At 42.2% G+C, this 23,790-nt stretch overlaps 2 protein-coding genes and 1 non-coding gene across 3 annotated transcripts; 1 reads left to right on the plus strand and 2 right to left on the minus strand.

Annotated features, from left to right (window-relative positions):
• Positions 1 to 2: 2 nt before the first annotated feature.
• On the minus strand, positions 3 to 7,860 carry rab7a (RAB7a, member RAS oncogene family). Its single transcript, XM_034212239.1, has 6 exons — positions 7,507 to 7,860; positions 5,860 to 5,922; positions 5,582 to 5,708; positions 4,392 to 4,610; positions 1,609 to 1,737; positions 3 to 1,509 (listed from the first exon to the last, which is right to left on the minus strand). Exons 2-6 carry the CDS (start codon positions 5,910 to 5,912, stop codon positions 1,414 to 1,416), a joined length of 624 nt encoding a protein of 207 aa, XP_034068130.1. The 5' UTR covers positions 5,913 to 5,922; positions 7,507 to 7,860; the 3' UTR covers positions 3 to 1,413.
• A 2,317-nt stretch (positions 7,861 to 10,177) lies between these two features.
• On the minus strand, positions 10,178 to 10,250 carry trnaf-gaa. Its single transcript has one exon. It is a non-coding gene; the product is annotated as a tRNA-Phe (tRNA).
• A 387-nt stretch (positions 10,251 to 10,637) lies between these two features.
• On the plus strand, positions 10,638 to 17,559 carry rpn1 (ribophorin I). The gene is made up of 10 exons (XM_034212365.1): positions 10,638 to 10,997; positions 11,664 to 11,728; positions 13,942 to 14,248; positions 14,331 to 14,540; positions 14,627 to 14,819; positions 14,917 to 15,016; positions 15,101 to 15,239; positions 15,982 to 16,101; positions 16,258 to 16,503; positions 16,597 to 17,559. Exons 1-10 carry the CDS (start codon positions 10,755 to 10,757, stop codon positions 16,777 to 16,779), a joined length of 1,806 nt encoding a protein of 601 aa, XP_034068256.1. The 5' UTR covers positions 10,638 to 10,754; the 3' UTR covers positions 16,780 to 17,559.
• Positions 17,560 to 23,790: the final 6,231 nt, after the last annotated feature.

Raw genomic sequence — 23,790 nt, forward strand, 5'->3', positions numbered from 1 at the left:
TGTTTTATTCAAGATTTTTTATTACTTGAAACGCAAAGACATTTCGCAACAATGTAGATTCTATGCATTTATCATATTAATAATATAATAATGATGAATGCCAATACTCCCTCCACCCCACATTTGTTTTCTTCTTTCAAAGCTACAGTATGTATGCTATCTTGTAATCTATAATGCATTTCAAAGTTTTAACATAATATGAACAGACAGTTCAAGATCTGATCGGTTAAAAGAAATGTCAAGCACTTAAATCGTTGGCCAACGAGTGACTAGCAGAGTCGGATATGGAGAATTACAACACCACGCAATGATTGAGAGGTTTGCAAATATACAAAGTCTTGCAATAGTTGACAGTAAAAAGAAACTAATAGCATCAGTTATGTGATGAGAAAGACCTCTGCTCAGGTAGAATGACATACTGTCTTCAATTCCCACGTCAAATGTACCAAAAACAACCGGGTATGAGATGCACCTTCACTTCCTCCAGTGGACAAACAGCGTGTTAGGAGCCCAGTCACACAAATGTCCTCAACCTGAGCTACAAATGCGTTTAGTGTGGCTCCAAAAATGAGATGTCTTCAGTAATTGGGGATTACAGCAAAGTGCAAAAAGAAAAATCTGTATTCTGTACAGACTGACGGACCAATCACGGAGCTGGATTTCTAATTCTGTGCCAATTAACCAGCAGACAGCATATGAGTGTGACCCACCTTCACACATTCTGATCCTTCACTACCAACTGATTTTTTTATAGATTGCATGAGGTAAAGTGAAACCATGGTAACAAGTGTTTTCTTTTTTAAAGTTAAACAAAATTAAGCCACAACCCAAATTAGTAAAATGGGGAAGCAGTGTTTTTCCTCTATTCATGCAGCAGTGGCGGGCCGTGCAAGTAGAAAACAACCACCACTTGTTTAAGAAACTGATGAAAAAAAAACCAACAACTAAACATTAGTTTTCTAATTTGACTCAACACAAATATGTAGATATAATGCTTCGATTGACCAAATAAAAGCAGTTAGAACCAAAACTGCGCATGAAAGCAGCGATATACATGGAACCGAAAATGAGGTTACCCCGAACCACCACCATCATCATCATGGAAAAGTACATGGGGGGAAAACTGGGAAGTAATAAGCATCATACAAGTAAACTCCATGATGTTTCCTTAGGGTGTTCTTTGGGCTAGGAGACTGATATTTTATAGAAAATGTGTGTTTTGTATACATAAGGAGGTGAGTGCAGCATGTCTGTGTGTGTAGTATACTCAATGAGTGGGATGCTGCTTGTTTGTTGGGCATTAGGGTTAAACACAGTGGCCCATGGGATATATAGACAAGGCAAGACAGGGCAGTGAGGGCAGAGATGACACCCCCACCCCCCCCCCCAAACCCCTGGAGATCTTCAGAGTCCTCAGCAGCTGCAGGTCTCCGCTGACGGCTTGGCTCGCTCGTTCCGGTCCAGCTTTATCGGCTCGGGGAACTCGTTGTACAACTCCACTTCGGTCTCCTGAAATCAGACGATGTAGATGCATCTTTCACGCAAATCCATGCTAAAAAATATGATTTCTTATGCATTCAATAAGTGTTTCGTGCAGGCCTACGTTACCTGTTTAAGGGCGTTGCGTGCAATAGTCTGGAAGGCTTGCTCCACGTTGATCGCCTCCTTGGCGCTTGTTTCAAAATATGGGATGTTGTTCTTGCTTTGACACCACGCCTGTGCTCGCTTGGTGGTTACCTGAAACACAAAGGAAGTGATGTCATACAGAGAAACCGGGGTCTTGAGATAAATACCAGAGAATACCATAATATTGATATGATGTTAGTAATTTGGTAATATCATGTAAATAATCTAGTGCTTCCATTCTCTACTTTATTGCTTATATGTTTATTTACTCTCTAATGCTGCTTTATTGCAATACTGTTTTTACCATGGATCTGTTGTTATTTAATTTGATGAACATGTGCTTGCCTCTCAACTTAATACATTAGTCTACTCATCTTATTTGCCAAAAAAAGAGTCAAAATGCACAATAAACAAAGTAAAAGACAGGTTTGCATTGTTATTTCCTTCTAGATAGTAGGCTATTTTCAAAAACTGTTCAGAACCCATTTTAAAAAGGTCTCCCTGGAGCCCCCCTCCCCCATAAACAACTTGTTCTTGCTCTGTCTGCCTTTTCCAACACCCCCAACCACAAATCAGTGTAATACATTTGCCAAATGAACACAAAATACCCTGATTTGAAATGGAATACATACATTTCAATTGGTGGCATTATTAAATATCATGAGAATATTGTTACTGTAAATACTTTTGTTAAAATAGTGAAAATGTAATATAAAAAAATAATGACACGCTTAATCCAGGCTATTCCAAAACTCAGAAATAACCACTCACAACTATTTTCCATCTTCTCCACCCTCTTGGACCCCCCAAAGCCCCTTCCCCCTCCTGTCAAGCGACTTTGTTAATCACTTTGAAAAAAAGGTTGATGATATTCGCTCTTCTTTTTCTGACTCACCTTTACTCACCGCTGGGTCACCAGACCCTCCTTTCACCCACACACTAACCTCCTTTTCCCCTCTCTCTCCAAGTGAGGTTCTTACCCTCATTACCGTCCTACCACCTGTCCTCTGGACCCTATCCCTTCAAACCTCCTTCAGACTATCGCTCCTGATATTCTACCATTTCTCTCCCAATTAATCAACACTTAAACTTCTGGTCACTTTCCAAACAGTCTCAAGGAGGCAAGAGTAAACCCTCTCCTAAAGAAACCCACTCTCAACCCGTCTGATGTTATAAACTACAGGCCTGTCTCTCTCCTCCCGTTCCTGTCTAAAACACTTGAACGGGCTGTTTTTAAACAACTCTCCTGCTATCTCCATCAGAACAACCTTCTGGATCCGCACCAGTCTGGTTTCAAGGCAGGTCACTCCACAGAAACTGCCCTCCTTGCTGTCTCTGAGGAACTGCACACTGCCAAAGCAGCATCCCTCTCCTCTGTCATCATCCTGTTGGACCTGTCTGCTGCATTCGACACGGTGAACCATCAGATCCTCCTTCACACTCTCCAAGAACTTGGAGTTTCAGGCTCTGCACTTTCCCTCCTCACCTCATACCTCAAAGACCGTACCTACAGGGTGACTTGGAGAGGGTCTGAGTCCGACCCTTGTCAATTAACTACAGGGGTCCCTCAGGGCTCTGTTCTTGGTCCCCTCCTCTTCTCCCTGTACACAAACTCGCTCGGATCTGTCATTAGCCCGCATGGCTTTTCATACCACTGCTACGCTGACGACACCCAATTCATTCTGTCCTTTCCCCGCTCAGAGACCCAGGTCGTCGCACGCATCTCTGCTTGTCTAGCTGACATCTCTCAGTGGATGTCTGCTCATCACCTCAAGCTCAACCTTGACAAGACTGAACTGCTTTTCCTTCCGGGAAAAGATTGTCCCACTCTTGACCTAACAATCAACATCGGCACCTCAGTTGTTTTCTCGACTCAGACTGCAAGGAATCTGGGTGTGACCCTAGATAACAACCTGTCCTTCACTGCAAACATAGCTGCTACAACCCGTTGCTGCAGATACACGCTTTACAACATCAGGAAGATACGTCCCCAGCTGACTCAGAAAGCGACGCAGGTTCTGGCCCAGGCTCTCGTCATCTCACGCCTAGACTACTGCAACTCCCTCCTGGCTGGTCTACCTGCATGTGCCATCCGAGCTCTGCAGCTCATCCAGAATGCAGCGGCTCGTCTGGTCTTCAACCTTCCTAAATGTTTCCACACCACTCCGCTCCTCCGCTCCCTCCACTGGCTTCCGGTAACTGCTAGAATCCACTTCAAGACACTGGTACTTGCTTACCATGCTGCGAATGGATCTGGCCCTTCCTACATCCAGGACATGGTTAAACTGTATACCCCAGCACGTGCACTCCGCTTTGCATCAGCCAAACACCTCGCTGCGCCCTCGCTGCGAGGGGGACCCAAGTTCCCATCAGCAAAAACACGTGGGTTTGCTATCCTGGCTCCAAAATGGTGGAATGAGCTCCCCATTGACATCAGGACAGCAGATAGCTTACACATCTTCCGGCGCAGACTGAAAACTCATCTCTTTCGACTCCACTTCGAGCAATAGAATTACTAACAAAGCACTTATATACTAATAAAGGACTGGCTTATCTAAAGCCAGTTGAGTAGCACTTGAAATGTTTTTGCTCTATGAAACCTGATGTACTTATATGATTCTGTTTTCTTCAAGTTTGTATTTTGTTGGTCGAACGCACTTATTGTAAGTCGCTTTGGATAAAAGCGTCAGCTAAATGTAATGTAATGTAATGTAATGTAGATTTACACAAAAAAGGACATCTTAAATTAGATTATCTGGACCCACCTGTCTGTTCTCCAAGTCGATCTTGTTGCCCAGCACCACGAAGGGGAAGTTCTCGGGGTCTCGGGGGCTGGCCTGGATCAGGAACTCATCCCTCCAGCTGTCCAGGGTCTTGAAGGTGTTCGGTGCCGTGACGTCGAACACCAGGACGCAGCAGTCGGCTCCGCGGTAAAACGCTACGCCTAAAGACTGGAACCTCTCCTGACCGGCTGTGTCCCAAATCTGAGGAACAGAAAAAGAAGACGGTGTTTACATGCAGAAAATAATCAGATTACTGCAAATAAGGAGATTAAGGTAATACTCTGGCTGCAGTGCTAACGATGTTCAGGTGAACCAGATCTACCTAATTACGTACACTGTAAAGAAACTGAGTAAATGAAGGCACTTTGATTGCGTTTCTGCCATAATTCTGTTTAGGTAGTAGGTTCATTTTCACTCTGTTTAGGTAGTAGGTTCATTTTCACTCTGTTTAGGTAGTAGGTTCATTTTCACTCTGTTTAGGTAGTAGGTTCATTTTCAGTATATTTCAAATACTGAAAGAATAAATGTTACATTTGACTTAATTCTGAAACCTAACGCAGCGTCCACACGGCGGCGTGCGTTGAAGTTTGCCGGTGGGCGTGTCTGAAACTCGACCAACAACCAATCACACCCCCCCCCCGGACACACAAGCACACGGTTTGAAAAAAAGTTGAACTTTTCTCAACTTTTTAAGCGAGCAAAGCGAAGCGACGGAACCACAATGCAGTTCGGCAAAGAGTGACGTCACCCCATTCAAAGTGAATGGGAAGAAGCGTTGAAGCTTCAACGCACGCCGCCGTGTGGACGGGCCGTAACTCAACTTGCCAAGAGTCTAAACAAGGAAGTATTGTCATAAATACTCCAAAATGAAATACCTTTCAAATGACTTAAAAGAAACATTTACATTATAGGTTTTTTGGATTTATTTCTCTGGGTTTAACCAAAATTATTGTGGTAATGAAAATACACAAAAAGTTGAAGCCTTGTGGTTTCTTTTAACTATTCATTAAATGCTTTTGACAGTTGTAGAACGAAATACTGCCTTTACTCTGGTACACATTAAAACCCTTGGCAGACCATTGTTGCAAATGTAGTGCTTGTTTAAGACATGTACATTGTGTTTCAATGAAAGATAGGGTAGCATGGCCTTTTTGTGAAGGTTTTCAAAGTACCTGCATTGTGACGAGTCTGTCATCCACCATGACTTCTTTCGTCAGGAAATCAGCGCCTATTGTGGCTTTGTACTGGTTACTGAACTTCTTATTCACATACTGGTTCATCAACGAGGTCTTCCCAACTCTAGGAGGAACAAAATAAATCACAGGACAACATTCAGAGACTGTGATGAAGCCACTGAGGTGCATTGACTCATGGTGTACACAAAATCATTATAGGAATAGATGAAATCCCCTAATGAAGTGCTTCGATGCTAAGGCTCAACGACACTCACCCGGAGTCTCCGAGGATGATGACTTTGAGTAGAACTTTCTTCCTTGACGTCATTGTGCCACAGCTGTAAAAAAAAAAAAAGTAGAGAAGATGGGAGAATAAAAGTCTTCTAGTAAAAGCAGGGCAACATTGGAAATGCTCAAACAAGACGGATACAGCGATGCCTGAGTGATGACTCTTTAGTTATGGGCCAACAGCTTTGACTGAAAGATGATAACATGTGTGTGATCTCGAAATAAATGTCAAAGAAATGGGCCTGTTCTAGGAATGAAACCAACTGCAGTGACTCCTACAGTCCAGTTTCCTTTACTTCACAAAGAAAAATACAGCAATTGGTGTAAAACAATAAACTGCAACACAATGTACCAAGAGGCTCTAAATACAGGCTCTCAAAACAATTCATGAAACGCACAATTCACTATATTTGTTTTTTTTACCCACAGTTATTTGAACAATACCGTGCTCAGGATGTTGATGAAATAAACTATTTTGAGCACAAACGCTAGCTGTAATTGTTATACTGTAAAGTGTAGATTTGGTGTTATATATTTTCACAAAACATTCAATGGATTAAAAAAAAAAAAAAGTATAACCTTTTCCGAAGATTAAATGTGCAGCTTTTTAAAGCTAAAATAGAAGAAGAAAAAGATCAAAACCACATTTACTCGAAACACACTGAATGAAGCCATGGATCTTATCATCACATGTCAATACCGAATTGCTTCATGAGGACTTCCCAACTGAGACCTGTTATTGTCAAACCAGATGAGCAGGTGTTGATGCAATCTTCCTTCCCCGATTGACTTCAAAGGTACTGGTTGTGTTTGCACTAAATCTCTTTTATGTGTCTGCTCAAGACATCACCAAGCCTTTCTGATTTTGACTGAGTGTGCTGCATTGTAATAATAAACCACCTCGTACAAACTGTATTACCGATGGGCTTTAAATCATAATTCCCTTCTGTTAGACCCTGGAGAAAGCATTATGGAAGAAAATAACAGTAATAGGGTTTCTCTACACAACACTCAACCACTAATGTGTATCAAAAAGCAACGGCTTGAATCCACATCAGTGCTATTATGAGGCAAAGCTAGCATAGAGCTATCAAAGCGGGCGGCTCATAATCTGCACCCCATGACACTGTGTCAGGGACTGGTCACATGGTTTTAAAACACAGGACTAACGGAACCATGACTTGGCAAGCATGATTAGCACAGCAAATGCTGTAGTTTAAGATAAAACACACCGGTGTAATCCATAGGTATGATCAGTCAATATATACACTTTTCTGGTAGTATATATTTCTACTTAATTAACAGACTTCATATTTTAAATTGTAACCATTAAAACATCAAACATACATGTTGGAGATCAAATTCCAGATAGCTAGTTAAGCATATGGAAGAACATTATGAAACATGGCTAGGTGAATAGTATTGTTATTAAATAAAGACAAATCAACTAAATACTAATTTTCATACCGTGTCAGCTAACAATTACCACATCGGTGACACTTCTTGATTTAAGCTAACGTTTAGTGAGCTAAGCAAGGATTTGACCAAATGTGAAACTAAGTTGACGACAGCTATATCGTTATTGTGTATATTGTTAGTAAAAAAAACAAGTACGACAGACAACTCAAACCAACCTGGGCGATGATCCTGCGGTAGAAAAGATCAAAAGTGGGACTTTTCTTCTGCCTCAGTTGGGAGCGCTAGCTAGGCTAACTAACAGGCTAACAGATCCTGTAAACCGTCAGAAAACAACACTTTTTAGCGCATCGACAGCTCAATATTCTCCGATAGCTAGCCTCGCAGCTAAGCCTGCTTATCAAAGTCGACACTGCCACTGCCGATATATCCCTCCCTTCGTGTAACAGAAGCGATTTGGTACAATGGTCGGTTTCGTTCCGTTGACGCTTTGCTTTCCCCTGTCAAGCTAACCGTGCTAGCTGCTAGCTGAGCTCTGCTCACTTCCTCCAAAACAAGCTCTGTCGGGAGGGCTGACGTCACGCCATGGACACGCCTTGTTGCACAGGACAAGTCAACAACACTTGACTCAAGATTTAAACATTCAACGGTTTTATCTCATAATAATATTAATTATAATATATTATTATTTATATAGTGCTTTTCCTGGTGCTCAAATTGGTTAGCACCGTAGCTACAGTGAAGGTATGGCAATTACAATCCCATCATATAAGACATAAAACAATAAAAATAGTGCAAAAAGAAACAGAATCTAGAAGTAAAATAATGCAAGAGAATGTTGCAAGTGACCAATGTGCAAGTAATGCAGGAGAGGTGAACTAAATACATGTAAAATAGAATCAGATGAGCTAAAAACAACAACATCTGTACTCTATCAATATTAATTATTATTTAATTATTCATTGTTTATGTATTGATATCATTTTTTTATTTAATCATTGTATTTTTATTTGTCATTATAATTGTTTGAATGGCATTTATGTACTCTGTACTCTGTAACCCACACACGCCATCTAGGCGAACCACCAACCTCTGGTTGTTAGGCATCCATTTACCCCTTCAGCCAAAAACACCAGTAGGCCTACGTATTATTCCAGTCAAATTTTACAGGATTGGCATCTACGTTTATTAGGGTTACAAGGCGACACAAAGATATTGTTAAAGAACATTTGTTTGAACTCATCGCCAGAAGTAACCATCCATTTTTCACATCTGTTCTGGACAAACCCAAGGCAGGACGTGTGTAGCAGGGTTTCCTGAATATGTCATTTAGAAAAAACTGACCCCCACATTGGTATTTACTCCTTGTGCCAAATACACCCAGATGTATTTCATCAAAAATGTTACAGACTGGGCTCATTCGTATATTAGTGGTAGAATGGGACTACCTGAATATGTCCGTGAGAAAAAACTGGAATTAAGCCTAAATATCTTTCTACCTTTTTCCGTTTTTTACACCACAATTAAAAACGTTTTTACAAGAGTTTGCAAGAGCTGTTATTCTCTAAAGAACTTGCAAGAGTTCCTCCCCGGCAGCTCGGTGAGGTAAAATAACAAAACAATAGAGCATGCTCGGAGTTGAACCCTCAGGTTGGAAGACATCCATGTACCCCCTTGAGCCCCACACACAAGCCACACACATATTGCATTAAGATCTTACTATTACCTTACATTATAACATTATCTTAAATTAAAATCTTCTACCTTTGAGCTTTGTAATCTGTTCAATGGTATTTTATTTAGTAAATATCCGTTAAAATGCAAAACATTCCTTTCATGACATTTTAACGATGGTACACTTTGAGATGAGGAGGAGAGGACTTGTCAGAGGAGATATTGTAAAAACATTTGTTTTAAGAAAGGAAGTGACAGTCCAATTTCTTACATATGTTCAGAAAATACAAGGCTGCCTACCAGGGCATCTGGAGTCAGGTTTCTTTAATATGTCCTTTCAAAACAATGGAATTACGCCTCGGTACCTTTCCAACTTTACCAAACTTCAGGTTTTTTCCCCATTAAAACAAACCCTCCATTCAAACAACAAAACGGTTATCTCGATTGGGATAGTCAGGCTATAACTCCATCATTTCTGAACAACAAGAAGTTATCATGTTGATTTATCCTAGTGTGTATTGTGCTGCTAAATGTTAAAATGATAAATGCTAAATGTGTGCGTTATCTCACTGCTAGTGGAGAAGAGCTTCAAAATCAAAAATCTCAAACCTGTTAGAAATCCCATCCTGTTACTGAGTTTTAGGCTAGGTTTTAGGTAGGCCTAGTAGCAAAACCTTTAGCAACACCATTGTTGACGCTAATAAACATTTATATCTGGCTGTTGAGGGGCTCTGAAGAGAAGTGTACTTCTTGCGCCAAATACATCAATATAAATACATCAAAGTTTATTTTATCAGCCCGATATCACAAATTGTACTTTTGTCTCAGGGGGCTTAAAGGTCTATACAGAACATGAATATGCTGGAAATTCCCGGTGCTGAAAGCTTTTGAAATAGTTATTGAAGAGAGAAGAGTCATGGGTTTCTCCTTGCATTGTGTAGTACAACTTGACACAAAGCTCCCAAATAAAAGGGGGACTGGTCCGAAGAAGTGAAATAAAATATTATAGCAACTCAAAGATATTGTTAAAGACACGTGCACAACTTCAAGAGCAACATTTGTTATAAATGTTGTCGTATCCAATGCTACAAAGCAGAACAACATTGTGTGAAACACGCAGAGTTTATTTATTTCCACATTTATTTATTCCCGTATTTATGTATTCATACTTGTGTCGTATTCCATCCTCCACACAGAGACTAAAAGTCAGATGCCTGCCGAAACCAGGGATCGAACCAGGGACCTTTAGATCTTCAGTCTAACGCTCTCCCAACTGAGCTATTTCGGCTTCATGTGTGGCCAAGTGGTGTGGTAAAACTAGTCAAACACAATGTGTCACAAACAAACCATATACAAAAACAAAACCCCATTCGGTCAAACGCAACGAAATTCGGTGTTTTGGATTTGTTGATATTAAACTGGACCGCTGTCATCAATAGGCAAAGTAACTAACATTAATATTTCAGTTGGAATGATCGGACAGTAGAACATGACAACAATGAGAGGTAAACCTTTTATGTTGTCGTCTTAAAAAGCAAGTTTTGGTTTTATCGGTTTTATCCATAGGTTTTTATCTTAAAAACGTTGTTTACCTGTTAGATTTCACAATATGGTCCGACGCAGGGCGCTTTGTGAACGTGCAGCACGCACCGTGACGTCATGACGTTGGACCGAATGTAGCGTCATCCTTTCTGATGTAGAGCGGCACGGCGGCCTTTCTTTGCTGCTCTACATATCCCTCCGTCTCTGTCTGCACTTATTCCCGGTATTTCAGTTCTGAATTTCTCCAAACATGGCTCGAAAGACGCCGGTTCTCGCAGCGTGCCTGCTGCTGCTTCTGGCCGCTGTGGGCTCGGAGGTTTCTGCTGACGGGTTGGTTTACGAGGACGTGAAAAGAACCGTGGACCTGAGCACTCATCTGGCTAAGATCACGGCGGAGATCGTGCTGTCCAACCAGGGATCCTCCGCCGCTCATAACTTCATATTAGCTATAGAGGCTGAACTAGTCCCGAACCTGGCGTACATCGGAGCTTCGGTGAGCCTAAAACATCTTAAGTAACGCTAACACCTCTGCCTGTAACCGGCTAGCTAGCTAGCTTTAGCATGTTAGCAACCTCATAGTAGGCTACTAAATGCTTGCCTGTGCAAAGTCTTGCTGCTCTCAAATTATGCATTTTCTTCTCATTTGGCTGCAGCAATACTGTAAATAGCAAGCTAGCATATCTTACAATGTGCATGCATTCAATCACAGCTACTAGCTAACATCAGGCTTGTGTGATTCAGTGAGGGGAGTCACGTTATAGGAAGTCAGTTAGGTACTATTTCAGCATGTAATATTATATTGATTAGTGCAGACTTTGGGGATCAGATGATTTGCAGTGCGCCATAATGTAACAAAGAGCTCAATTTATATTAGATTAATTGATTTTGAATGACTAGGGATGTTAACTTCCGCAGGCTGCACGCTCTGTCAGTGGCTGAGCGACACGTATGAGCTGGGCAGATCGCTTCCGTGTGTGACTGCGCAGGCCGGCCCCCTTTCATTATGTATTAAACTGTATCAATGCTCTGTTTGAGACAATAAACTCACATGGTACATTTATTTTAAAGTAACGAATTCCAATATTGATTGCTCAGAAATGTGTTTCGCTTGAAAGTGTTTTTTAAATAATGTATGCTCAAACCACCATGTTTCCTACAGGTAAAGGGTGATGAGGAGGATGATGGCACACTTGAACTCCAACAGACAACAATTCAGGGCCAAAGGTAAGAGAGTGGATTCTTACATGGTCTAAATAGATTCTGAGAACAGCCAGTAACACAATATAAGACACTGTTTTCCAGAGGTGGGACCAAGTCATTGTTTTGCAAGTCCGAGTCAAGTCTCAAGTCTTTGCGCTCAAGTCCGAGTCAAGTCTCATGTCAGGATGGGCAAGTCCTAAACTTTGACCAAACGAGTCTTAAACAAGTCATTATGTGCTTTTCATCAAATGTAATGACATCGATCAACAGAATAATACTTAATTATCAAACTGCTCTTTATTAGTCACATTAATAATTTAATAATCCATTTTCTCTCTGCTGGTAAAGTAACGTGTGTTTTTCCTAATTTAAGAGGGATCAGTAAGGTAAGGCTACCGTGACGGTTTGATTCAGAAGGAGTTTAATGTATAAGATCCCTGATGTTGAGGTAACCAGAATGTTTATTTCTACTGTGTACAACATGTTATAAGGGACCCACAATCTATCTTTATGCAAGGGACAATGTGCAGCGAGGCGGTGAATCTAGATCCCTCTGCAGGTGGTACTTTAACTATGTTTTGATGCTAATACTTTTCTACTTTTACTTGTAACATTTTGAATGCAGGACTTTTTATTGTCCTGCAGGTTTTGCCAACTCAAATGTAAGACTTTTACACATTTTTAAGACCACTTTGAATAGAATTTAAGACATATTTCACGGCAATAAAGTATGAAGGAAAATTGATGTGAAAGAAGAAATACGTCCCATAATCACTTACAAAGTAAATGTATTCATGTTCAACATAAGAACAGTGACTGAACACAACAGCGTAACAGTACAGAACTGTGTTAGCGTGTTAGACAAAAAGTGTGTGTGTGTGTGTGTGTGTGTGTGTGTTAGGGCTGTGCAATTAATCATATTTTAATCGCAATTACGATTTTGGCCTGCCACAATTACGAAAACAACATAATCGGAAAAAAGATTATTTTGCTTTGCTAGGTTGTGACAGTGCACTACAACATATTTGATCTAATTAATTTTTTAGTAATGTATCATTTATTTAATACATTTTTGTATTGGTTTTTCAGTTGAATTATACGTTCAGGGTAACCAACAGTTAAAAAGATACTGTTCAAATTATTATTTGTTTTAAAGTTCAATAAATGGATGTTTTCAAAGTCAATGAATAATCGTATTTAATAATCATGATATTAATAGACTTGTTAAGACCCCGCGGGAACCCTGATTGTAACTTTTTTTTAATTGTCTGAACTTCTCCCACCTCTGACAATAAATCCTGAGTGGTTACCAAAAAAAAACCCTGCTCTGAAGGGTATTTTCATTTTACAAATCCTGCACTCAGCTTTGCTTTCTCCAATATCATTGAAAAGCAGCCAGATGGTGCTTCTTTTTTCGGTTTTCGCTCATTTCTTGACTTTTTCCGACGCGCTTGCATTTAAATCCGGCTCTGTGCAGCTGGCCTGTACCACTACACAGGCTGTGCCCCCCACCCTTCTTTCACATAATGGTATGATCCTTGTGTGTCCTCGCATATGATTGGCCGCATGGTGGCCCAGCTAAATAAAGACCCGCCCCTGCCTGCAAGGATTCTCAGCAAGAGTAGGAGCGGCTGAAGATTCTGCTCTCCCCAACGGGAGTCTGCTCTTCTAACGGCAGCTCGCGATCAGCGTGTTGGAGACCTCTGAATTAAAGTATCAAGTCAGAAGGCTCAAGTCCAAGTCAAGTCCCGAGTCATTGGTGTTCAAGTCGAGTCGCAAGTGTTTTGTGATGTTGTCAAGTCGAGTCTCAAGTCATCAAATTTGTGACTCGAGTCTGACTCGAGTCCAAGTCATGTGACTCGAGTCCACACCTCTGCTGTTTTCCAACAGTTCCTCGCTCCAGCATTCAGAAACACAAAAAAAGACACAGAATCATTCATTCCAGTGACTTTTGCAATTTGTAAGACAAATAATTTGTAATTTTGGCAGCATTTTTCTATGTATAATGTAAAGCAATAAAACTCCATATCCAAAAAATAAATTCCTTAAAACAAGATTGCCTTTTTTAGTTCCTAAGAGGCTGATATAAGATGGATAGAAAGATACATAGATATTGTATTCATCCTAAATGGAAATTATTTTGTGACAGCAGTAATAATCCACCAGCAGCAGAATTTAAATTATTATGCAAATGTATCTTACCCATGCTCCTCTCTGTCTCATCCTTTTCCACACAGTGGGGCTTTCTACAAAGTGCAGCTGCCCTCCAGTCTGGCAGCGGGGGCTCAGCTGAAAGCGAAGTTGGAGATGACCTTCAGCCACGTCCTGCAGCCCTTCCCCTCTCAGATCACCCAGGCCGAGCGCCAGCTGGTGGTCTTCCAGGGGAACCACTACATGTACTCCCCTTACCCCATCCGCAGCCAGACCACACGCATCCGCCTGGCCTCCAAAACTGTGGAGTCCTACTCCAAGCTGGGTAACCCGAGCAAGAACGATGAGATCATCGAGTACGGACCTTTCCGCGACGTGGCTCCGTTCAGCGAGGTACAGCTCGGACCACATTCGACAATCTTCCGGTGAAACTGCAAGAAAGTTTGCTGAAATGTTCTGTGTTTTCTGTGTTCAGGATACATTGAAGATCCATTACGAGAACAACTCGCCCTTCCTCACCATCAGCAACATCGTCCGCACCATTGAGGTCTCTCACTGGGGTAACATCGCTGTGGAGGAGACCATCAACCTGAGGCACACAGGGGCCGTCCTGAAGGGGCCCTTCTCTCGCTACGACTATCAGCGCCAATCAGACAGCGGCATCTCATCTGTCAAATCCTTTAAGGTATTGTATTAAACGTTAACTGCATCCACTTCCCATGTTTTTACTGTCACGATGACGATGATGACTGTATACTTTCTCCTCGACAGACTATCCTCCCTGCATCGGCCCAGGACGTCTACTACAGAGACGAGATTGGAAACATCTCTACCTCCCATCTGCAGGTTCTGGATGACTCTGTGGAGGTGGAGGTCCGGCCTCGCTTCCCCTTGTTCGGCGGCTGGAAGACCCACTACATGATTGGCTACAATCTGCCCAGCTACGAGTACCTCTACACCCTGGGTCGGTTGACTTATGATAACCGCAAGAGGAGTTTAACACTGAAAAGGGGAATATCCCAGGGTGTGCTGCTTATGTCTCGAATGCTTTTCTGTTTCAGGTGACCAGTATTCTCTGAAGATGAGACTAGTTGACCATGTGTATGATGACCAGGTGATTGACTTCCTCACTGTGAAAATCATCCTCCCAGAGGGGGCCAGGTTAGTGTTTGAAAGCAAATCCACAGCATGTTTAGTACAAATCTCTGCAGCATGTGATGCTGATTTCTGGTATTTTCCTTACAGAAACATCCAAATGGATACACCCTACAAAATTGATCGCAAGCCAAACCAGCTGCATTATACATATCTGGATACCTTTGGCCGACCAGTGCTGGTGGCCAGCAAGAGCAACCTGGTGGAGCATCACATCCAGGACGTTATGGTAAGAAGAACCGTAGGAAATGATGGGAATTGTGCATTCTATATTGTATGCATATTCATCATTTATCGGCAGATTTGCAGAACATTACTTTGAGTTAGCTACTATATCATTATTTACAAGATGACATGCAGAACTGTAGGTCTTTTTAGTTTTACAAATGTAAACAAAGGAATACAAAACTGACACACTAAATGTTTTAAGGTAATTGTGAAATACTTCAAATTTAAATGATTTCACAACTCGAGACACTTCCCTCCTCTGCCACTTCCTGGCAAGAAATATCTTATCAGCCGAGTTCACGTGTATGAGTAGTATAAACTTGGGTGAGTTAATACAAGAACAAATGTTTCTACATCAGTCCTTCCAGATTTGAGGAGGTTGGTGAATCTCTCAGCAAAATGATGAAGATAAACCAGTCAGGTTGCTTTGTGAAACAAGACTTGGGACAGCTTCTAAGAAAAGGCAAAGGACCAGTATGACTTGTTTGTGGGTTCTAATGATTATCACAGTCTTTAGTGCTGTCTTTTGTCTACTAGCTAATCAAAATAATGATTTAAGCATTAGATATTGGGTTATAGCTCTCTCCTTTCAGGGCAGCCCCATGATTTACAGGTTAATACACCGACCATTGACCCTCATTTTACATTATCTCACTACTATAACTATCTAGCAAAATACATTTTGATGTACTCTGTGAAATTGTACTCTAACCTAGTTTAAAAACTGTCTCTTGTGATTTCAGGTTCATTATAACTTCAACAGGATCCTGATGCTGCAGGAGCCTCTCCTGGTTGTAGGAGCCTTCTACATCCTCTTCTTCACTGTCATCATATATGTCCGCCTGGACTTCGCCATCACAAAGGTACAGCAGCGTTTACGTCTCTTTTAGAAAGGAAGCCTGGTTTCTGCTGGCCTCATTTGAACCCTGATACCCTCCTCCTTTTGGCAGATATCCTGCATAATTCTGTCTACACTTATTGGCATCATAGTTTTAAATGTGTGTTGCTTGTTTGTCCAGGACCCTGCGGCTGAGGTGCGTATGAAGGTGGCCTCCATCACAGAGCAGGTTCTGACTCTGGTCAACAAGCGTCTGGGTCTGTACCGCCACATGGACGAGGTGGTGAACCGCTATAAGCAATCTCGAGACACGGGGGCGCTAAATAGCGGGCGGAAAACCCTGGAGGCGGACCACCGCAACCTGACCAATGAGATCAGCTCCCTGCAGGCCCGCCTCAAAGCCGAGGGATCTGACTTGGCCGATAAGGTGGGTGACGTGTAATGAAAGCACAGATAAGTGAAATAATCTGAAAGTCATTACAAAGACGGTAATGTTCCCCACTCTGTCCCCCCCCCTCAGGTCGGGGAGGTGCAGAAGCTGGACGGCCAGGTGAAGGAGCTGGTGTGCCGCTCCAGCCAGGAGGCGGAGCGTCTGGTGGCCGGGAAGGTGAAGAAGGAGGCTTACATCGAGAGCGAGAAGACGCTGAGCGGCAAGAGACAAGAGCTGGTCGGCCGCATCGACAGTCTGCTGGACGCCCTCTAAACTACTCCTGCCACACACACACACAAACAGACACACACACACACCATCCATGTGACAACACAAGACCGACTATTTGTATGAATGAGAATTAAATGAAATGTGACACATTTGCTTACACATTTTTTGTACCATTCTTGAGACATGGACAATTTAAAATCTGATCTTTTGGCAGTGACGGGTTTATCCAAAAATGTGTGCCTTGTGATAAACTTGAGGTCAGCTCTGCGTCACAAAATGTGGCTTTTTTTGTTTGCCTGTATTTCTGTTTTCAGACTAGACACTTCATTTTCATGTTCGGATCTGGACTTTGTCTTTTTTTTCTGTATGTATGGTTATGGGACTTTTTTTTTTTGGAAACTGATTGCAGAAGGGCCCAAGTATTTTCGTCCTCATGTCTTTACTCGCATAAGCCGTATTCAAAGATTGAACCATCTCTCGCTCTGAAGTATGAAAGTGAATTTTTTTTCCAATCGTATCTCTTTTGCACTTGCAACTGTTTTCTACTCGCCCCCTGACTGACATTTATATTTGAACAAAGCCGAAGCTCTAAATTTGTCTCATCCCACATGCTTGTTGTTGATGTCCCTCAGTCACATTTTCTACATTTTTTATTATTTTCTTTTTGTAAGTGATGTTTTTTTTTCTTTCGACCATGACATTAGTGAATACATGAGATTAGGTTTATGCGAGAAGAGACACGAGAGATGGGACACGGATGTTTGTGGAATGGCCGATGACATGAAAAGCTGTCAAATTTGAAATAAAGTTTTGAGAAACTCAGCATTTAGCATGTTTTTAAGACGACACACTGGGGAATGAAGATGGAAAATGGAGTTAACAGCTGTTGGATAGATCATCTAGGGATGCAGTCCCTTGGTAAATCAAAAGAGGGCGCACTTGTGTCAAGAACCAACAGCAGGCTTTTTCTCAAAGCTTTGATTCTCCCATTGAATATTTTGCAGACATGAAGATATCATCCAAAATAAGCTACACATGAGTTTTTCCTTTTGCCCCTTTTTTTTAAAACTGGGGATTTCCAGCACATTGTTGCATTTCTCATTTCAGAGAAACCGCACCTATCACCCTCTCCTCACCAGTGAGCGGAGCAGCCGACCTGCCTCCATCCCATAGGTCAGTCTGAGGTCATCGCTTTCCCTATGAGGTCACCAGGGGTCCCGGCAGGTCACTTCCTGCTCCATAATAACAGTTGTGGTTCCCCTCACAATGATAATGTTAACATATTGTATGTGCCATACAATAATCATTCTGAAAATACACAGCAGGGGGGAAGCAAAGACAATGTCTGTTAGCGCTGATGCTCGGTGCCGCTGAAAGGCCACACAATAGCATTTTTGTTTGTGTGTTTGTTCTGTGAGTGCAGATTTGGAACGCTGAGAGTTCGTAGAGTCGCCGAGTCTCATTCACGTCCACATCAGCACCGAGACCGAGGACAAACGCTGAGCTCACGTCTGCTCGGCCTCGATGCTATCAGGTCTGTGAGTTTCAGTGATGTGATTGAAGGATTCCTTTGGAGGTTGTTTTTGATTTGTGGATTTCAGAGGGTTTATAGACTGAAACTCTGGCCTTAAAAATACTTTCTTTCAAATAGAGGACTGTGAATTCATCTTAGATGTTGTAACACCCCAGCAGCAAGGATTCTGGTACCAGAGCCTCTATTGATCAAATCGTTAAACACATTTTAATTGTAAATAGTTCAAAACTATAAATCAATCATTTTCTTTAATTGTCTTAATTAATAAGTTCTGCTATTTTTGAATGACAACATATTTTAACGATTTGACCACAAGTCGTTGACTAATTCAAATATGCAGACTCAGTTTTTTCTCCATTTTGTATAAAACATTTAAAGACATCACCTTGGACTTTGAGTCACTGGGATGATTATTTTTCCATATTTTCAAACATTTTATAGACCAAAAGATGAATCAATCAATATATAAAGTAACTTGCCGATAAGTTGGGTTTGTTGTTTTAAAATGGTAATACTGCTCGTCAGAGGGAAACAGTATTATAAACTAAGTAAGTAATGTGAAATATTTCCTGTATAAATTCAAAAAAACTATTCATATGCTCCTAATCTGGAAGTCGTAAAAACCATGAAGCATACATTCTTGTTGTTTCCTCGGCTGTTTGGACCATTAGAGTTAATGAGCTGATTAGAAAAACACTGGTTTATCAGGTGTTACATTTTACTCCATTACGATTAGATGGTGTTACTGTCTTATTTATGTGAGACCAAATATAGTCCCTGCAGTTAGTTTTTATCTTTGTTCTTACAACGTCTACACTCGTTTTTTTCCTTTTTGTTTTAAATCATGTACTTCTGTGGCATGATATTTGATTTATTTTGGTAAAACCATAATGCATTATGGTCTTAACGCAAACGTAGGCAGTGAAGTTGTTACTGTTTTGGCGTTGTAGGGCAGAGTAGGCCTCTGCCTCTTTGATTGGCCCTTTATTCACAGAGCACACACGTGATTAACCATGTTACCCTCCTTAAATACGAATATGTCTTAAATGTCTTCTTCACTTTTAACAAAGGGCATATTTTCGATTCCTAAGTGTCTCTTTAGAGTTTTATTCATACGGGCACAGATTTTAAGTAAGAAGTAAGGCCTTTTAGAATGATGTCATAACTTTACCTTAAATAGGCTGCATTTGAGCCCCTCCATTTCATAAAAAATCACATTTTTGAATTTGCTGTAAGAATGATACTGTTAGGCTATTGGCTGCTTCATGAAGGGTCTCACTGAACACGGCTTTTGTCATCACACATTGGTTTCTTGAAGCATTTGCTCTCCTATTTGACTGTTATATCATCGGGTGGTGTTTGGATGATTGGCCTTTCAGTCTTTTCAGTTCCAGGCCTGTCCTCGGGCCCAGGATGTGATTACCGGTCGCATAGGAGCTGCGGTTGATCTGTTAGCCTGAGCCGAGCAGAATACTGTTTTAAACCGGAATTCATGTGCAGCACTGTATCCTGATGTGGCAAACCGTGTGTGTGAGGGTGTGTTTCAGGGGGTTTTATGTAGGGTGTTGGACTGCCTGGGTTGCCATGTGGTTGAGCTGTCACGGTCCCCCCCTTCAGATTATGATCTTCCTTTCCTGAAGTAAAAGATGCAGAGTGTGTTCTTTCTTTATCTGCCAGCAAAAAATAATGAATATGCAAAAAAAAAGGAAAAAAAGTGGAGTCAAACTAGGTATCAGTTGAAGGGGGTAATCCTGCAGCCCCCGGGCCCCGTGACGTGGTGGTGATTGATTACATTGAGGGCTCACCTGCAGTACTCTCCCTCTTAATCTTTCTCGCTGTGAAAACACACACACACACACACACACACACACACACACACACACACACACACACACACACACACACACACACACACACATACACACACACACACACACACACACAGACACACAAAGAGAGAGGCAGAAGTCACCAGTCAGGGAACAATATCCTGCTCAGAAGACCCTTTACAGCACACTCTCATAAATCACTGAGACAGAGCCACCACCCTCACTGTCAGCCAGTTACACACACACACACACACACACACACACACACACACACACACACACACACACACACACACACACACACACACACACACACACACACACACACACACACACACACAATTTCAGTTCAGTCAATCCCAGCCATGTCGTCGAAAAGGCAGAAATCTGAACGTGCCCTGGAACACGCCTCACCTGCGCTGATTCCCTCTGGCTCTGCTTGAAACACACTTCCTCACAACAACAGCAGCTCCTGTGTCCCGCTCTGCCCTCTGCACCGGCCATTCCTCAGTGACAGGGGGCCGGGATGAGGGGATGAGAGGCTCTGAAGGGCGAGGTGAGGGATGGATGAAAGCCCCATAGCGGCGAAGGTCCCGGGGCCCTGCGTCCTGTGCAGGTGGCAGGTGTGATCAGGCCGGCTGCAGAAGCGTGAGGGCGAGGAAGAGGAGGACAATGAAGGCGTCTGTGGCCCCTCGTCGCAGCTGCAGCGGGCGGGGAGGAGCGGGGCTGACAGATAAGACGGTCGGACGGACGGAAAGATGGAGGAAGGGAAGGACAGGGCGGTAAGATGGAGATGGGACTTCAAACGGGGGATTGGGCCCTGGGTGCGGAGAGACGCATTCTTGTCTGGCATGGAGGAGGTGGGGACGGGAAAGATGGATGCCACAAAAAAAGGTCCACAGCTTCACTCCTCTAATGCAGATGTTTACATCAGAACGCTGCTGCCCGAGTCTTCACTAACACTAAGTGGATCACATCACTCCAGTTCTGAGGTCTTTACACTGGCTTCCTGTCTGTCAGAGAATTGATTTAAAAAATGCTGCTGCTGGTTTATAAAGCATTGAATGGTTTTGGCCCAAAATACATTTCTGATCTCCTGCTATCCATCCAGAACTCTGAGGTCTTCTGGGAGGGTCTGCTTTCTATCCCCAGAGTCAGAATTTACATGGAGTTCGGTTATTATGCTCCAAACATCTGGAACAAACTCCCAGAAACCTGCAGGTTCGCTGCAACTCTTACCTCTTTTATGGCTCAAGACTTTTCTTTTTCCCACTGCACTGTAACTTGTATTCATGTATTTTATACTTGTGTTATTCTCTATTAGCTTGTTTTATGTTTATTTTATTCTCTTTGCTTTTTAACAACTTCCCTATTTCTTAATGTGTTTCATTTTTGTAAAGCACATTCAATTGCCTTTGGTTGAAAAGTGCTATATAAATAAACTTGCCTTGCCTTACATTGCACACTTTTTGCTCAAAGCCCCTGTGCTCTGCCCATATCTGTGCACATATTGATGTCAACCTCCCTCTCTGTATGGATTTGTATCGATGAGACAGTAATCCTCTTCCCTTGCCGCCCTTGTGTGCAACTGTCCACAGCTCCCACTAAGACCCACTGATCTCTGCCACATGGCGCTCCATCAAAGCACTGATGGTCATGCCTCTCAGGGCAAGTTTTGCCAGGAAAAAAAAGCACCCGTGTGGCTCATACATGTCCCTGGGTGCAGAGGATGAGCGGCAGCTGAAGGTCTACTTTAGACTTTGTATCATCTTGGATCACAAGAGTGAAACAAAGCTGGTCTGTTTAAAAAAAAAAAGCACTCCCGTCTGAGCGTGTACGGACACACGCGCACGTATCCTACTTTCTCTATCAGCGCTGATTAGAGTGACAGGGGCACTTCCCATTGGCTGTGAGAGTGGCCCTCTCCTTCCCAGGGCAGCCAATTTCCCCTACTCCAGAGCTGATAGGAAACTTTGATTGTGCACTGAGCTCAGGAGAGACAAAGAGATTTTTTCCTCTTGCAATCCACATATCGCTCCATCACATCTCTACCTACAATCTCCACCGCTTGCTCTCTCCTCTGCCATCTCTCCCTCTTGAAATTTCCTTTCTTGCCCAATATTTCCAAGATCACCACTGTTGTGGGCTGCTGAATGTGAGTCCATTAAACTGGCACTGACTGCTTTGATGGGCAGGAAGCGTCACTTCATGTGGTGACATCTGCTTCCTGTGACACAATCCTACCCTGTGCACATGATGTACTGTGTTGGCTTACCACTGTCCTCTGATAGCGTTCCCATAGTTTGATACCGTGAGCAAATGGCGGATGCTGCTAAAAACATTTGGTATGGGCTCAGGTTGGGATTTTGTGGAGGCAAACACAACTTTCAAATCAAATAGAAACCGGACAGGTGGAATCAGGTTAAACCAAACTAGAGTATTCAATATATGTACAGGTCAATAATACAAACCCTGACTCTATGTGTTCTGGTCGTCTTTTATAGCCTTCAGATTAGCTTCTACTCCTGTCCTAATTCTTAATATGGTGTCTAATGACATCATAGTCACAGTGACATGTTACTAATATCCTCTTACAGTTTATTTTGATTCAACAGTTGTTGTTGTTGTTGGGCAGTGTGTGTTACATTGCTCAATACCTTTGATATGTGCTGCTAATACACTGATACGTTTTTATCCTACTACAGGGTGTGAAGTGAACCAAGGGTGAGGCGGGCGGACAGAATGAGCGAGGCGTCTAAACATGTCGAGAGAGCCAACAGGAAACATCTCCCTCTCTCTGTGGCCCTCCCTGAGAACACACTTCCTGTCGGAGCTCCTCTAACTTCCTGTCCAGCCACCGGGAATCCCAGCTGGAACATTCCAGCTGTGCAATAGCTGGAATTTCTGGACTGCTTCATTATTACTTAAATGCTCTATCCCATATAGTTATGCAAAGGTAAGTAGCACACAGTGGTGTAAAGTTACTAAGTACATTTACTCAAGTACTGTACTTAAGTACCATTTTGAGGGACTTAACTTGAGTATTTCAAATGTTTGCTACATTGTACTTTTACTCCACTTCAATTCAGAGGTAAATGGTGTACCTTTACTCCACTACATGTCTTTTATAACTTTAGTTACTTTGCAGATTTGGATTAATGAGATATAATCAACACTTAAATAAGACTTTAGTTACACCTGGAGTAACATTCGCAAGCTACCCTGCAGTATACAAAGTAATTACAATTATCTACACCTTTACCATACAATAAACACATCATCAATAATCCTAATACAAGTATATAAATAGATTATTCTGGAATGGGCCAATTTGCAGAATGAGTACTTTTACTTTTGGTACTTTAATTTTGCTGCTAATACTTACTAACATTTTGATTGCAGGACTTCTACTTTTTCTTAAGTACAAGATCTGAGTATACTTCTTCCATCTCTGGTAGAACCATAGTAGAACACAAACTCTCAGGGCTCTTGCAGTTCTCCTCCTCCTCGCCAGGGGTCGCTCTATAACAGCACATTTCTCTGCAGCGTCTCTCCAGCAGTCTGAAACCGTGCGCCTCAGTGCTGGGGCTCTCATCCATTTAGAAGGCTCTCATTTATATTACTAGTTTTTGTTTTTTTAGGCAGGGAAATACGCAGTGCCATTAGTCTAATGGCATTACACGAAATGGC

The sequence above is a fragment of the Gymnodraco acuticeps genome, unplaced genomic scaffold (assembly GCF_902827175.1).
Source record: "Gymnodraco acuticeps unplaced genomic scaffold, fGymAcu1.1, whole genome shotgun sequence".
In the NCBI taxonomy this organism is placed as follows: domain Eukaryota; kingdom Metazoa; phylum Chordata; class Actinopteri; order Perciformes; family Bathydraconidae; genus Gymnodraco; species Gymnodraco acuticeps.

What these genes read in the sequence shown, in the direction of transcription:
- rab7a (XM_034212239.1), bottom strand. Translation starts at nt 5,912, where the DNA reads ATGACGTCAAGGAAGAAAGTTCTACTCAAAGTCATCATCCTCGGAGAC. An exon ending in TCGACTTGGAGAACAGACAG is followed by an intron (nt 1,738 to 4,391) that starts GTGGGTCCAGAT and finishes TTTGTGTTTCAG; the next exon opens with GTAACCACCAAGCGAGCACA. An exon ending in CACGCAACGCCCTTAAACAG is followed by an intron (nt 1,510 to 1,608) that starts GTAACGTAGGCC and finishes GTCTGATTTCAG; the next exon opens with GAGACCGAAGTGGAGTTGTA.
- rpn1 (XM_034212365.1), top strand. Translation starts at nt 10,755, where the DNA reads ATGGCTCGAAAGACGCCGGTTCTCGCAGCGTGCCTGCTGCTGCTTCTG. An exon ending in ATCACATCCAGGACGTTATG is followed by an intron (nt 15,240 to 15,981) that starts GTAAGAAGAACC and finishes TTGTGATTTCAG; the next exon opens with GTTCATTATAACTTCAACAG. An exon ending in GATCTGACTTGGCCGATAAG is followed by an intron (nt 16,504 to 16,596) that starts GTGGGTGACGTG and finishes CCCCCCCCTCAG; the next exon opens with GTCGGGGAGGTGCAGAAGCT.